This window comes from Myotis yumanensis, unplaced genomic scaffold (genome assembly GCF_028538775.1).
Source record: "Myotis yumanensis isolate MYYU_CA2020_CCGP unplaced genomic scaffold, mMyoYum1.0.hap1 SCAF_3, whole genome shotgun sequence".
In the NCBI taxonomy this organism is placed as follows: Eukaryota; Metazoa; Chordata; class Mammalia; order Chiroptera; family Vespertilionidae; genus Myotis; species Myotis yumanensis.
In genome coordinates this window covers 34,189,836-34,205,942 of record NW_027223754.1, presented here as the reverse complement: position 1 = coordinate 34,205,942, position 16,107 = coordinate 34,189,836, and the positions used below count along the sequence as shown (strand labels likewise).

The window sequence follows — 16,107 nt, the reverse complement described above, 5'->3', positions numbered from 1 at the left end:
TATAGCAGAATAAAATGCTAAGATGAAACTACTATTTGAGCATCAACTAAAATGTGGTCCTCTGGAGTTATTTTATTTTTTTATTGATTTCAGAGAGTAAAGAAGAGGGAGAGAAACATCAATGATGAGAATCATTGATCAGCTGTCTCCTGCAACCCCCCCTACTGGGGATTGAACCTGAAACCCGGGCATGTGCCCTTGACTGGAATCGAACCCAGGACCCTTCAGTCCACAGATTGATGCTCTATCCACTGAGCCAAACGGGCTAGGGCCCTCTGGAGTTTTATTTGTTTTTAGCAAGGAGAGCACTTGATAAGCATTTCTTTGGTACAAGTACTACACTAGGCAGACACGGCAAGATCCCTGCTTCTAAAACTAGCCTTTCAGGAGAATTTCCTGGGGAGCTTTTGAAACATAAATATTCACGACTAGCACTATGATCTTGGGCAAGACAATTGTGCCTGGAGAATTTTCTGGATCATTTCCTCATTTCAGTTTACTTTCTCACTCCCCCCCCCCCCCCCAACACACACACACCTAAAACACCTCACCCCTTGTGGGAAGGATTAACCTGAAATAGTATGGAGATCTGAGCACTTTTCCCCAACTAGTAGCTGCCTGCGGGTGATGGAGATGTCCCCTGAGGGAGGGAAGCCTGGTGACCAGTCTTTGCACCTCCAAGCCCACAAGAGCAAAGAAAACCTGCAAACCGTCAGAGTGCCAGTCACCTTGGTCACCTTCCCCTGGAAGGCCGGCCTTGAAATGTGGAATTCACTGCTGGCCTCTGACTTGCCTCAATTCAGGATCACAAAACATGCTTTTATCAACACTACAATTTCACAAAGAACATTTGACGTTTTCCTTCCTCTGGGATTAGTCCCTGAAGAAAAATGAAGCTGCCGATAGCAAACTGCTTTGCTTGAATGGAAACTAGATCAATGCGGATTCGACGTTGAGATAACAAGAGTGTGTGTCCCTCCTTTTCCTCTCACAGCTCACTTTGTAGGTCACTGTGCAGACTGTACCACCAAGTGAAACTCGAGCTATTTTCTGTTTGGGAGGACTAGGACTTTATAAAACTTCATGGCAAAACAATGCTTGTCAAGTGTGCGTTCAATAGTTTTACGGGGAAACCAAAGGGCTTATGGCTCTTTGCAGGATTAGCACTCCCATCATGTGCAAGGCCTGCTTTAAAAACGGGCAACAGAAATGCCCGCGGGCAGAAGGCCCCAGTTAACAGTCATCATAGAGAAAGGGCAGAAGGTAAATTAAAATAACAAGCAAACAAACAAACAAACAAAAAGGAAAATGAAAAGAAGAAAAGGAAAATACGTTGAAAGCGCTTTTTCCATAGGAAAAAAATATTTTATTTTTTTAAGAACAAATTCGGTTTGAAACAGACGTGGAACGTGACTCACGGATTTCATTGTCTGGGGCTAACTGCAATGTGGAACTAAAGCAGACTGAAAACCTATGACAGGCTATGAAAATAAAACAAAGAAAGAAAAAAATATTTATAACTCAAGCATAATACTGTGTTACTTACAAATTGGACAACGAAATTTTAAATAAATATTCATGGTACATAATTACGGCACAAATATGCAGCAATTTGGCAACCTTTTATACCATTTTTTTTCCTCATTACAGTGCAAAGGGGAATGACACTGCCGTTTAACAAGCTGTAGCTAAATACATTGCAAAATTCAGATTTTATACAAAACATCTTGCTTAGACTTTATAAAAAACCAACATTGCTCTATGTACACAATCTGGGTAAGAAAAGCCATTTCTGTCTTGTTTGCATGTGTATTTTTATTAAAAAGGTGAATAAGGCTACTGTAACACCCCAAATCCATATACAGTAAAATCTGGACCTATATACAGCATCTTCACTTAAACATTATGGTGCAAATTCCAAAGTCGGGTGACTACGGATGATAATACAAGCAAGGCATTTACAGTAACTTTCCAAAGCTGAACCAACTTCAAATAAAGGGACAGTTGGTAGATTGTCATATTCTGCACCAGACACAAAACAGACGCACAGAACACTTTTCAATTGGTCGCAGGTAACTCTTCATCAATTCATCTGATTTTTCACAGTTTAGCATGTAACCAAAATGTAGCCAACTGATGATACACACATTTGATTTCATTACAATCAGACTATTTCCCATTTTTTCCCTTCTTGCCCCTCTCCCCCATACTAAAGGTAATTTTTGATGGCTTACAAGAAAATCTTGTATGAATGCACATAAAGGAGAAGGTTGGGGTGATGGAAAGAATTACATATGTACTGTGGCTGGTCACCATGGCAACCTTCCACAGAAATATGATATAGATATATATAATATATATTGCAGATATATATTATACATATATGTACACACACCCACTCATACATACACACACGCACTTTGGACCAACATCATTTTCAGGTTCAGAAAATAGAGAAGAATAATTTCTGCTGCAACTCATTTTTGCAGGTATTCACTGAAGGTTCGAGAACCTTAAAATGCTGTTGCTAGTTTTTGTTTTTTTTTTTCTCCCAATTCAGAAAGCAACGTGTTACCATAGAAACAGGACTATGTTAAAGATGTCTATTTTGCATAGCACATAAAAAGTAGGTTTCCTGTTTACTCGTTTTGTTTCCCAAAAGGGAGGGTTTGGGGGTAGGAGGAGGGAGAAGGGAGCTAAAGCCAAACTTTCGGCTGAACCGCCCCCCGCTGGATGTGACCCGGTGGATTCTAGTGAACACTTCAGCCATAAGGCAAGGGAAAACACAACACAGAAAATAAATGCCGGAACATCTTGTCATTGTTAAATATATGATGCAGTAACATCGATTTCCTGGTGTTCGGGGCTTGCATTTCCTAGTCTACAGTTACGTGAGACGCCTTCAGAGGACTTGGTTATTTTTGTATTTGCTCTCATTATTGTTATTTTTGGAGTGATGTTGTTTTTCCCAGAAGTAGCTGTCCAATTTTTTTTTTTTTCCTTTTGTAAAGCACTGAGCATTGGGACCACTTAATTGCCACAAGTGAATTTCACATCTTCTGGTGTACATTGTGTGCAATCTTAAAATATATATTAGTAAAAATCTTTCACTTTATATCCCTTGTGTTCTATACACCTATTATAAATACATCCTACCCTCCTTCTCCCCCTCGATATCATAATTTATTTCCATCTTAAGGACTCTAAGAGGTTTGCCATATGTGCTTCACCTTGACCCAGAGCACCTGCACTTGGCCTTGCTCAGTACCTACGCCGCGGTCCCCGCAGCCCGGACAGCACCGCCATAAACCAAAGTGTTATAAGGCTCGATCGGGAGGAGGGGTGGGGAAGGGGCTTTGGGGGGACAGGGGAATCTGACCTACCTTTTACATGAGAATTCTTTAATAATGTTAATGATGATGGAATTACAGCCTGTTTGACCTTTGGCTTTTGAACTTCTAGGTCAGATTTGGCTCTCTGCTCTTCTTCTAAATGCTTTCCCTGTGTTTAATAAAATGTGATAAGTATAGCAGCTGAGTCTGCTTTAGACATCATCCAAAGCAGACCGACTTTCCTACAGCCTCGGAGCTGTACATCTTATTGCCAGTACCACAACAGTCCTGCGGGATCTCTCCCCGCCCCGCCTTCTCCCTTCCCTCTCCAGGCCTGTTCCTCTACCAACAATCACCCTTTGTTCCACCCAGTGAAGAGGGACTCTTCTTTTCCTGCAAGTTGCTATTTGATAAGAGTGAATTCCTTCCAATGCACCCTAATCCACTGTGTGTGTGTTGTTGTGTCTCCTACTTGCCTCTTAAAATCGTAGTGAAACCAAAGTGCTGTGCTACCTAATTGGGTCCCCCGCAACCCCCTTTCCCAACTTTCTGTTTTAGAGGCAGCAGCGTTGAACTGTGTTCGAAGACAGCCCTTTCCCCCTCCCCCCCTTCCACCGGCTCCCAGTCTTCCTCGCTGGCAGCCTAGCGTCTGGCTGGAAGGCTCCTTCTTAGCAAACACAATTTCTAGAAATGTATCATATTATTATCCATTCGACTGTAGCTGTTTGTTGCCAACGGATGGAGTAGGAGACCCCCAACGTGAATGTTCCATTAGTGATGCAGAACGTGGCGTGAGGGGAAATCACATGGGAAGTACGGCAGAGCCCTGGATAACGGGAGTGTGCAACCGCGAGGCCTAAACGCTAGCGCTCTCTGCAAGCCCCGCCGAGCCAGAGGTCTATGCGACACACGTCGAGGGGCACACCCGAGGCAGAAGACGGCGTTTCCAGGCGGGGCATCCCAGGGCATCTATGCCTGGGACGCTCAAGGGCTCTCTCGCGTCCACCCGCCACGGTCTTCCCTTGGCTGCGGTGCAGGCCCGAGTGACCGCGGCACATGGCTTCGAGGAGGACAGAGGTGAGGCGAGCGCCGGTCCCCACGGGCGCCTTCTACACAAGTCTTCCAGCTGTCGGTGCGCATCTGGATTCACCACGGCCGAAACGCTACAGACTAGGTAAGCTGTCCAGCTCAACGGGGCCCTTCGGAGAAGGAGTGTCCCCTCCGCCCCCGCTGTGCTTCAGTCCACTCGAGACACAAGGGGTCAGCCGCGCCCCCGCGGGCGGGCTGGCGGGCGGGCGGCAGCGGGACAGTCAGTTTCCTCCGGGAAAGCGAAGGCACCGCCACGTCTCAGACCTTGTAGTAAATGTTCGCGGGGCTCTGGGGGGGCATCTCCTGGACTATGTACACGGGGTGCCCGTAGTCCCCGCTGACCTTCTCGTAGTGGGGGCAGAAGACACTGTCCGCAGTCCTCAGCGGGATGATAATGTCACTGGGCTCCGAGCCGTTGTTGTTGCCGCCGCGCTTGGGGGTGGCCAGCGTGCTGAGCGACAGCGTGGCCGTGTGCTGCGGCGAGTGCTTGCGGTGCCTCCGCCGGTACTTGAGCAGCAGGACCACCAGCGTGATGATGATGACGATGAAGATGATGCATCCTGAAGCAATCCCCGCGAATAAGGCCACTTCGGAACCGAGGATATTGTTCCCGGAATGTCCGGCGCTGTTGCCGTCGGTGCTGGAACCTGCAAAGGCGGAGAAAGCACCACAAGCGTTAGCGCTGCCCCAGCTGCTGCTCGTAGGACCCTGGGAAGCGAGGACATGAAGCGGGGCCGGAGCTTTACCGGGCGGCTAGGCTTTGACAAACCAATTACCTCGGTTAATAGCTAAACGGAAAAGGCAGAAGTCAGCAATCGATGTGAAAGGAGATGCGACTCGAGGTCGGATTTTCATGCTGCTCTCAAATCACATCGTTCCCTTTTCATACATCCGTCCGCCGCCGGGATGGGCCGTGACAGCCAGCCCTTGCTCTTGCTTCACGCCTGAACCCACGTCAGCCAGCCTGCGGCCACAGCAGGCGCCTGGCTGTCAGTGTCTGCTGCCCACGCTGCACTGCCTGCTTTCCTCCAGGAAAGGTGGGTTCCCGGGAATCCAAGCCTGGGATCCAAGCCGCCTGCCTTCTCCAGACAAGCCCCGCCCACTGGCAGAGCCGCGCAGGCGGCCCGGCAGTGATGGGGCCTGGGAAAATGTTCAACTCCTCACTCGTTTGTATTATTTGATTTACACTTAAAATATATTTGGAAGGCAGCAGAAACTCTCATGCTGAACAGACTGCCAACCCAAATGTGAAGCACTAAAAAATTGCCTGGCATCATTATATCACCCATTTATCAGTTTGTCACAAGAATTTGACACATCTTGTCACTGAAAGTTAGAAATAACAACTTCCCTCCTTGACGCTTGGAAAGAGACGGAATATTGCTACAGATGCTAAATTCACACGACTACCAACCAGGCGTACGGATCCCTAATACAAAACTGCTGAGGTCTGCTCAACCACTTCCATATAAAAAAAAAACCACTCATTAACATGGTAACAAATACATAGCTGTTTGTTCAGACTGTTAAGAAAATGAAGTTAAATGACAGCCAGTTTTATCTGGTATTGTAAACTTTTGCCAGGGATCTGTTTAATATTTTATATTACACTATGTAAAAAAAGTTTTTTGATGATAATCACCTGAAAAACACAGCATTATGTAATATTTTAAGATGTTGCCATCTAAAATGTAGCAGAGGATCATTCAGGCTCTTTGTGGATTAGATATAATTAGATGAGGGGTTAGGACATTAATTATATATACATTAGCATCGGCTTTAAGCTAGTGTTGCAACCAGCACAATAAAGTGCCAGCCAATGAAAATAACTTTGTTCTGAGAAAACAGTGCTAATAATTGGCACTTACATCTGATGAATTCCACTCTTCCGATTGGAGGACTTTTACAGGAATGAATTATTTTGTTCTTACTGAGCAATTAACAACAGCTAACTGAGAGCAAAGATTACTGACTTCAGTAACTACGAGGTAGTCCTACTGGTGTAGAAGTACGTTGACTCTGCTCTACCTCTTGAGATACTAGGAGTACGGTGCACACAGACTACACACACAGTCATGCTGCTATACCTGGATTTGGTTTGACAAAGGGACTTGTTGTTGAGCTTCTTCCATTTGTACCAGCTTCTAGTTCTGTACGTCTTGTTGGATCATTATGCCTGGTTGACCCAGCAGAACTCGCATCTATATGAAAAACAAATGATTACTTACCGCACAGACATCTGATAAGATCTAGCTTTAGGATCTGGATATATATCTCAAGAGGCACGAATAGCAATGAACATAAGATTCTTTATGCAAAGGACTACGAGGTACAAGAATATAATGTTCCTTTTAAAACAAAACGGTTATACTAGTTATTTCAGAGGTTTAGATTGGGAGGCCATCTGTGGAAACTATAGGGATTCTTGCATTTGGCAGGCAGAGCATTGCAGATGACATTTCAATTTAACTGAGCAAGTTGATTGACTACTATACCAATTTCTAATTAGAAGAGTAATTCGTTCTGCACAATAGGTTATCTATATGTGAAAAGGCTCAACAAACAATAGTCCTCTGTAGTCAAGATGCAGAAATGGGCAAAACTGCAGAAACTTAGTTTTCTTTCTGGATATTTTAATTTTGAACCATAGAGGTGGTTTGCTTTTGAGAAGAAAAATATACATACACGTATATGGCAATAGACATTCTACCTGGCTGACCTTAACTTTTCCCTCCAATAAAAGAAATCTGTTACAGTGACTTGAGGAAATCTCAGTGGCTCAAGGTACAGAGAAAGGTTTGCTTTCGAAACTAAACTGAAGAGTGACTGAAGGCGAGTGTTAGCAATACTGGTGCCACGCTAGCTGGGGGGCTCAACCAGATTACAGTGGCTTCATGAAGCAGCAGATGGTCTTTACCTTGTCCAACTTTCATGAGGATCTTCATGGCTCTTGTCTGGCACACCCCTCCCTCCTGGTTATCCAGGCCCTCCAAAGACCCATTTGATGTAGCTGATTGAAAATAAAATGGACAAAACAAAAAAATAAAGAAAAATCAGGAAATCAATAAGCCAACTTTACATGAACATGAAATGTCTGAAAACAATTTGAAAAATAAGAATTCACTCTTAGTCATAAGTTTTCTGAAAGTATGGGATGCTGAAAGTCAAAAATAAAAATAAAAAAGAAAGAAAGAAAAATGGATACTGTCAACACTGCCGCATGTATGCTATCTGGTTTCACATTTACTTAAGCACTTTCTCCTTCCTTCATGACCAAGTGGTTTAGTTAAGAGTACACAGATAAAAGGCACAGCATCTTCCAAAAAAGCTTACTGACTATTTCGGGGTCAGACTCAAAAGAGCAAAGTAGTTACTACGGTAATTTCAAAACGTGGTAATCATCACACAACACCTGCTTCCTCTACTACAGATTTCCTGCTTCAAGAACAATTAGCTTGATGCGCCCTGTTTGTCAAGCATCCAAGTTCTGTAAACACGAAAAGATTCCCACACCCCCTTTTTCTTTCCACAGCCTTCCTCGAGCTTAAAAAGTACTGTATACGTCCTAGAATTCAGCTTTTCAAATTCTGAAGTTTGCTCCCCTCATTTTGTAGTCAACTACAAAGAACGAGTGTGTTGTTATTAACTGATGTCAACCTTGGTCAAAGATTCAACCACGCTCCCTGTTTTGGGACAAGTCTGGATGGAGAGAGGGGGACCCACACATCCCACTGCTCTGTTTGGTCCTGGATAGAGGGCGAGGGTTCTAGCAGCCACCTATCTCGTTCCCTTTCTATTTCAAGAGGAACCGAAGGAGGAGGGACAAGAACATCTGATCACATTCAGAATTTCCTTTTAAACAATCCATGCTCTACTCCATTTGGACATGTTCTTGTTCTGTCCTTTTAGGACGGTGAGTTCTCTGAATTGCTTTGTAACTAGAGCTGTAAAAAGATAGGCTGCCAGGTACTTTGCTGAGGAACAGGATTTAAATTACAGGTCAAGTTCCAGAAGAGAAAAGAAGGTGGAGAGTGCTAGACATTTTCATTCCTCCACAGTTCAAGGGGCAAGGAACAGAAGTGTTTCATAATACACTTCTGCAATGTAAATCATTCTCCACTTTGATTATGAAAGTCTTCTCTACTAACATTATATATTTAAAGGCACAGAAAAGGGGACAGACTTTCTGATAAAAATAAACCCAAAAGACATTTTTAAAATGGGCTGTTTGTTTTCCAAATGGTGGGTGGGCCAGCAAACAAATTCTGGATGCGTGTATAGAAATATGAGTGTCATGGATAATTATATGAACTGGACAATAAGACACTTATTTACTTGTCTCTGTATTCTTGAGTTATCGACTTTTACTTTCATGGTTTTCCTTAAAAACAATGGCCACCTCTTGTATGTATAAATATCTCTTTGCTTATCTGAGTGTTTCCTTAAAGTTCTCAGTCTCACAATCATATCTCACTCTTCTGCTATTGCTGATTCTGATTTTCTCCTGGGAAAATGGGCAAAAGTTGCCATAATAATTTTAGGGGATAGAAAGTAGGTAGTAGCCTCTTGCAGATTGTTAAGAAAATGTGTGGCAGCAAAGCTAAAATAAATACTTAAAAACTAAAATATATGAATCTAAATAAATAATCACCCCCCCCCCCCATTTCTTCATTTTTATCTTTCCCCTTTCCCTTCTCCAAAACGGTGCCTAAATTTCAAAGTTCCTTTTTCTCTTAAAGACCTAGAACAGTATGGGGATCTATGAGCAGGCACTATTTCTGGATAAATATAGAGCAGTGTTATAGTTTTTTTCTTAATTATTTAGAACTTTCTCATTTGATCTTCCTCAAAAATTAAAATATGTTTTCATACAGAAAGAAACTAGAAAACTAATGTCTTTTTTCTGGCTGCTGGGTTTACTTAGTTCAAGTGAAATCTCTGTTTTCAAATGCATACACACATAAATGCACCCACAGGCAAATTTACCCAAACTCAAAGATAAATGACTTTTTCTTGTTTAACACTAAGCTGGCAAGTGATAAAAATAGGAGCTGAAGGGTGCTGTGGAGAAAAAAAAAATAGGAAAAATATAGATTTATTTCAATCTTGAGAAGGAAAGGTCAAAGATTTAGGTCTCCAAGAAAAAAAATGAACAGCAGAAAGGGTAAGACAAGGCAGGGCGCAGAAGAGTCACTGGCAAATACAATTAAAAACGACATCTGCAGAGGTAGAAACGAGGTAACTACTTCTACTCTGTCACCCTGGGAGCACAAGAGATGCCCATAATTGCAGTGATTTTTTTCTTTAGATTTTATTTGTAGCTCAATGCCTTTCCTCAATACCAAAGACTCTGTGCAGAGCTCTCTTGGGTCCAGATAACCCCCAAACATAAAGAATGCTAAAAGTATTCAAATTAAATTGCGATCTATAATTTAGCAACCACAGACTATAAGATGGCAGGAAGAACACTGTGAGAATGACACTGCGTTGTGCCCTGAACAGTTGAAATTTTGTGTATTCCTTGGGGAGAAAGAAGCCTCTAAGCCCTGTTGTTGCAGAGAGGGGAACCCATGGATGCTACCCTGGCAGAGGTCTTACACAATTGAAGCTACTGCTGACGGTGGAGGGTGGGGGTCAGTGGGGAGAGTGGGGCCAAAGGGGAGAGCTGGCCAAGAGGCAAAACACTGTGAGTGAGAACAGTTTTTCTCCTACATTCTGCTTCATTCCACTTTAAGTCAACTCGGAAGTTGCAAAAGCTACTGGAAGACATTGAAAAATTCATTACCAATGTTAAAACAGCACAGGAACACTTGGCTATTTAAAAAGGGGCTAACTATTGGGGGAAAAGGAGACATATGTAAAACTTGACAATAAAAAAAAGAATAAAAAAAATTAAAAAGGGGGTAACTTTTAAAATACAGTTAGATATTCTGCCATGAAAATATTTTTGCCCTAAATTAGGAATGACCTAAATTGTCACAGAAAACCCTGCTTTAAGATGTTACTACCAACTGAAATTTCAGCAGGTAAACTTTATAGCAAGCATAAAATAATTCAGAGTAACCTCAGCTTATTTTATGTTGGATCCCACAGTCCAAATTGACCTACTTCCTCTCTACTACTTCCTCATGGGGAGGGTAGGGGGTGTGGTTCTCATTCTAGGGGACTCCCTGCCCCCACCTTGAGAAACTGCAGAGCCAAGTGGCCTGCCCTGATTGTGCGTGCCCCTTGACTGGCAGAGAATGCTGAAATAAAGCCACAAGCCCCGTCGTCGGCTTTCTCCTGCAACAGCCAGTTACCAAGAAGCTTTAAAAGGTTGAGTGGCTGACTTTGAAAAACAACAAGAAACTGCTTACGCGTGGGAATAGAATCTATTTCCATTTCAGAGGAAATGGAATTATTTTTATTGCAATTGTTTTTATTATTGATTGGAATGTATTGGGGGAATTTTTAACATAAAGGAAGTAAAAATAAATTGTTACCTCATTCTACATTGTTTTTCTTTGTATCTCTCTACAAGCATGATCTAATCCCACCACCATCAGAATTACTAAATGGATAAAATTGCACTGAATCATTTAGAGACAGAAGAATAACATGGTTATACCCAAGCTTTTTAGGCCCCAGACATTTTTGTTCCTTGGCCCAGGGTAAAAAAAAAAAAGACTTTATAAAATTAAAAATTACTAGAAAAATTTCTCCATGCAGTTAGCAAATCGGTTTAATAAAAATACATGGGCATTTTATAGCCTGCTTTTAAAAGCTTTTGCTTCGGGGATCTAATTGCATGTACTGAGTATACTGAAAGCACTATATTGTTCCCCCAGGGCCTGGTTTTCAGTGGGTGGAGATCATTGCTCAGCAAAAAAAGTACCCTGAGTTCACACTGCCTAAAAGTCTTCTTCATATTTTAAAACTACACAGCCAACGTCTGTGGTTTCCCATTAATTTGCACATGAACTTATCTGCAGTTCCTGCTCACTGGGAATAGTACACTGGTTATCTGAGTAGAAAAACAGAGCACCAGTGAGTAAAGCAGACTGAAAGGGCAAGAATATTCCTGGCCGTGTTTTTTAGACTGTGACCAGGGAGAGGAAGTAATATTGCACTTAAAACATGTCTTCATTAGGCTGTTATTGCTCTGCACCCAGGAGGCTAAGCTGCTGCACTGGATCGTGGCTGTTTTTTAGTCCATTGTATCCATAATGTTGTGTTAATCAGATGGAGAATTCAACTGCTGGATTGGTGCTGATATATGGGTCGCATTCACAAAAAGGTTAGAAATGAGGGCAGCACAAAAAAAAAAAATCCTACAGAATCATAGCTTCACTCTGAAGGAAAATTCTTAGGTTATAATGGAAAGAATGAATCATCAACATATACTAATGCTTTGGAGAATATTTCAAACTACTCTAAAATGTAGCTTATTGCGATGGGGCTGGGTGGGTTAGGGAGATGGGTGGACACTCAAAAGCAAATATTTTTATTGATTTCGCCAAAGAAGTCCACCAAAGAGAGAGAGAGATAATATGTATACAGGGTCAGGAAAATCTGAGTTCAGTTTTCTAGCAAGAATGAACATCTTGTCTTTCTATAAAGCTTATGCATAACATAGTCACTCTTATTTGAGTATGAAACAGCATTTTATGAGCATTCTCAAAATCACCCTCTTTGCCCTTACTCTCCTTTCTACCACATCATCATATGCTGGCCCTGCTAATTTTGATTTCTTAGACCAGCCTTCCTACACACTAGTCTCCTTAAGCTCAACACAGTCTTCTGAAAGCCAGAAGCCTATTACCTGGCAAACATAGGAACTGAAAGAAGCAGAATCAAGTGAGGAATATAGAAAGTAAAGCCAAGACATTAAAATAAACATGGCACTGAGACAAGGCTACTGTTTTCCTCTACCAGGGCTAAAGACTCTGAGTGTCTAAAAGGAAAAAAAAAAATGGAAATGAGATATGTAAGTTGAAAAACAAGGAGGCTGATAAAAATATAATTACTTAATGCCAACATACAACCCAGGAAGCTAAGCTCTGTCTACTTAACACCCCGACATCAGTTCAAATTCAAATGTGTGATGCAAATTCAAAATATATACTAAAGAAAAAGAGATCCCATTTTCTATAGCTCAAATGAAGGCAGTTTAATGCCTTGGGTACCATGGTTCTCCTTTCTGATACCAAATTAAAGGAAGGCGGGGGGGGGGGGGGGGGTGCGGGAACCAATCTCACCTGGAAATGATAATGTTCACTGAGTGCCCAAAGGTCAAGACTTTTTAAAAAAGTAATAAAAATTAATATACAGAAACATCTGTACATGTGCCAAAAGGAAGAAGAAAGATTCACTTTTTTCTAACTTCTCCCCCTTTTTGTGTTTTTCTTTGTTCGATTTACTGTGAAAGAAACGAGGAATACACCACCACTTTCCAACAGCCCTGTTATTTTTGCTTGGCATATTATTAAAAAAAAAAGCTCCACATTCTTTCAAATAACATGGCAGTTTATCCTATAATGCCTGCTCTTAGGGTAAAAGTTTTATGAATACTTCTTAGATGGCCTCACACAGGAGAAAAATACAAAGGCACATATTTTCAAAAGAAACTGTATACCCACAAAAGCTTCTCTTTTTTTTTTTAAGTTCTCCACTTGATGAGATAGCGCTCAGTGGCATTTGATTACCTGATTTTAGTGTGTGGGGAATAGTTCCCAGTTAAAACACTGGATAAGCTCCTCGTGAGGCAGGGTGTGTGTGTTTCTCACCCAAGAAAACCATGTTCCAGTTGTGAGAGGAAGAATCATTTAAATTGAAACCACATCGCTATGGCTGTGCTGGGAAATTTTAAAGCAGTAAATCAGGCATTAAGAAGTAATAACTGTCTCAGCACCAGTGACTTCCATACAACACAATTACTTATGTTTCTCCACTAGACAGAACGATTTGGAAAAATGAAGTCACAATTTAGACCTTCCCTCTTAGATTCTAGCATTAAAATATGAATAGAGATACCAGGTATTGAGTATAAGTGGATGGTCTTAATAAAATGGTATAATTTTATTTCCACAATTTCAAATGTTCATCATGAATAATAGGATTAGGATGTTATATTGACAGCTCAGAAAAAAGAGTTTTTAAAAAATGTAACAGCCTTAAAATAGCTTAGTAAACTGTCTTTTTTAGTTCACTGAAAGATTTAATGACATATATTACTTTGCCATTTTACATTATTTTTTGGGGAAGACAGGAGACAAGACATTGTAGATGAGAAAATGTGCCCCTCTCGTGGCATAATAGTTTAGATGGACATGATTTTATTTGCTTTGACAATCTAGACACCAATGGTAAGTCCAAAGGTACCAATATGATATATATTATTATAGCTCATATCTCATACATCAGATGAGACTTGGACATTGAGGGTCAACCCACTGAGAGAATAGTAACAATATAAAGTAATAAATACCACATTTAGAACATAAGAAATTCTGTCATAGCTTGCTCATAAAAATTTTTTATCCTCATCAAGTATATGTTTATTGAGTTTAGAGAGTGGAAGGGAGAACGAGAGAGAGAGAGGCATCAATGTGAGGGAGAAACATCAATTAGTTGCCTCTTGGATGTGTCCCAACCAGGCCGAACCCACAACCTAGGTATGTTCCCTGACCAGGAATTGAACCTGGGACCCTTAGGTGTATGGGATGAAGCTCCAGCCAACTGAGCCACACTGTCCAGGATACTCATACAATCTTTTCACTATTAAAAACTGTATACAAAGATCAAGTGATGATCATTGAAGATGCGAAGACCCACAGTTATCTTCAATAAATAGTCCTGAAAAGTCACTGATTACATGCCATCCAAGTGAAAAAGATGGGAAGAGAAGTAGTGAATGTGTGTGTATGTGTATGTGTGTGAATGTAAGTGTATGCACACCTCAGGGGTATATATCACTGAAAAAAAAAATACCCACCAAGTATTAACACTTTTGTGAGAAAGATCAAATAGTCCTGGCAATAAATTACCTGTCCTCCCACTTTTTTATGAGAGGCCTGATTAAACACATGAGATCATTTCTGACTGGTTTACTTTATTTCCCCTTAAAATATTGCTTGCAATACATGTTGTCTTGATTTTTAATGAATTCTGCTGAGAAAAAAAAAAAAACATCCCTTGCTAAGTCTAAGATTTTATTGCTAAAAAATGATAATGATTTTATGCAGGTGGAATATCTCATTAGGTTAAAAAAAAATTCAACATGAGTCCATAAAAAAAAAGGCTTTTTATCTAACATGCTTTAGGGGAGTTTGTCTTATCATCACAGTGATTCAGACAAAATTAACATCATGAGAATGTGATAATCAACAATAAAAGGATAATTACTTTTATACATAAAAGTGAACCTCACCATGGGCCAAAACCTACTAAAAAAGACGAATTGTGTTTTAAAAATAGGTGTCCAGATGACTATTTTAATATAATAACCACACTCACATTTAAAAAAAGAGAGAATGATGTAAGAGTTCTAAAGATAAAACATAATTCCCTATTGTCTATATTAGTTTAATTTAAGTATTCAGATTTTTAAAAATGAAGCTTTCCGGTCAAAAGATCCTGATACTATCCAATGAAAATATTCTGACACATGAAGAAGCATGTGTTTGAGTGAGTGATTCTTTCTAGCACACACTCCATCGCTCACGCCTGAGTTTTTAACAGTCTTAATCACTAACATATCTTTGTGGAACTATGGAAATGTCTAGATAGCAAAGGGCCAGAGTAAAAAGTTCCTGGTGGGGAGGGGTGCACATCCCACAAACCTCTTGCTCATTCTACGGTCACTAATTGCAGGCAATGATATTAATGACCCCGTAATCGCCAGACCCCAGCACTGAAGTGGAAAACATCCATCTGAGGCCCAGCACAGCGCTGGGTGCTGGGACGTCACCAGTGACTGCATTAATGTTTGCTGACAGTTGAGAATACAACACTGCAGATGAGAAAATGTGCCGCTCTCATGGCATAATAGTTTAGATGGACATGATTTTATTTGCGTTGACCATCTAGACACCAGTGGTAACCTCAATAAAGGGCCCTGTCTGAATCTGCCCTACACATGAACCTTATTTTGTTCAGGGCAACATGCTCTGTGCTCTAAGAATCCAGAGCAATTTTCCACACGTTTGCTTCGATAAAGGAATACCTTCATCTCCTGGTTTAATATCAGGGACAATGAAAGAAGGCTACCTCACTAATGCAAAGAACCACTTGCTAAGCACAGCTTTCTTTTTCAACACACAGCCGGGCTCCTCTGCCAAGTGATCAATTGTGCAACTGACAGAGGTTCTGCCAATCAGTCCATCCATCCATCCATCCATTCATCCATCCATTCATCCATCCATCCATTCATACAAACTGCAGCACCTGTACCTAATCTCTTAATCCCTCTACTCTGAGAGATTTTTATTGTATAATTTCACTATTTAGCAACTTTCTATTGAGGGCCTTAAAGTGCTTGGTCACATTAAAAAAAAAAAGTAGCATAGTCTTATTAAAGAAACTGAATTAATAGGTGGTAGATCTAAAAAGAAAAGAAAATTCAGAAGATCTGACAAATTGCTATTACAACCACCTTGACCCAATGGCTCTCTCTTCTTCATTCAACTTTGGGGCATATGATTGCAAT

The 16,107-nt window shown here is 41.0% G+C and overlaps 1 protein-coding gene across 1 annotated transcript in view; it reads right to left on the bottom strand.

The window, feature by feature from the left end:
- Positions 1-1,329: 1,329 nt before the first annotated feature.
- The window catches only part of EFNB2 (ephrin B2), a 45,478-nt gene continuing 30,700 nt past the window's right edge, over positions 1,330-16,107 (bottom strand). Inside the window, exons 3-5 of the mRNA XM_070408616.1 lie at positions 7,339-7,431; positions 6,509-6,622; positions 1,330-5,068 (exon numbers count right to left, since the gene is read on the bottom strand). Coding sequence (XP_070264717.1) covers positions 4,680-5,068; positions 6,509-6,622; positions 7,339-7,431 — 596 coding nt within the window. The 3' untranslated portion in view covers positions 1,330-4,679. The remainder of the gene's footprint in view (positions 5,069-6,508; positions 6,623-7,338; positions 7,432-16,107) is intronic.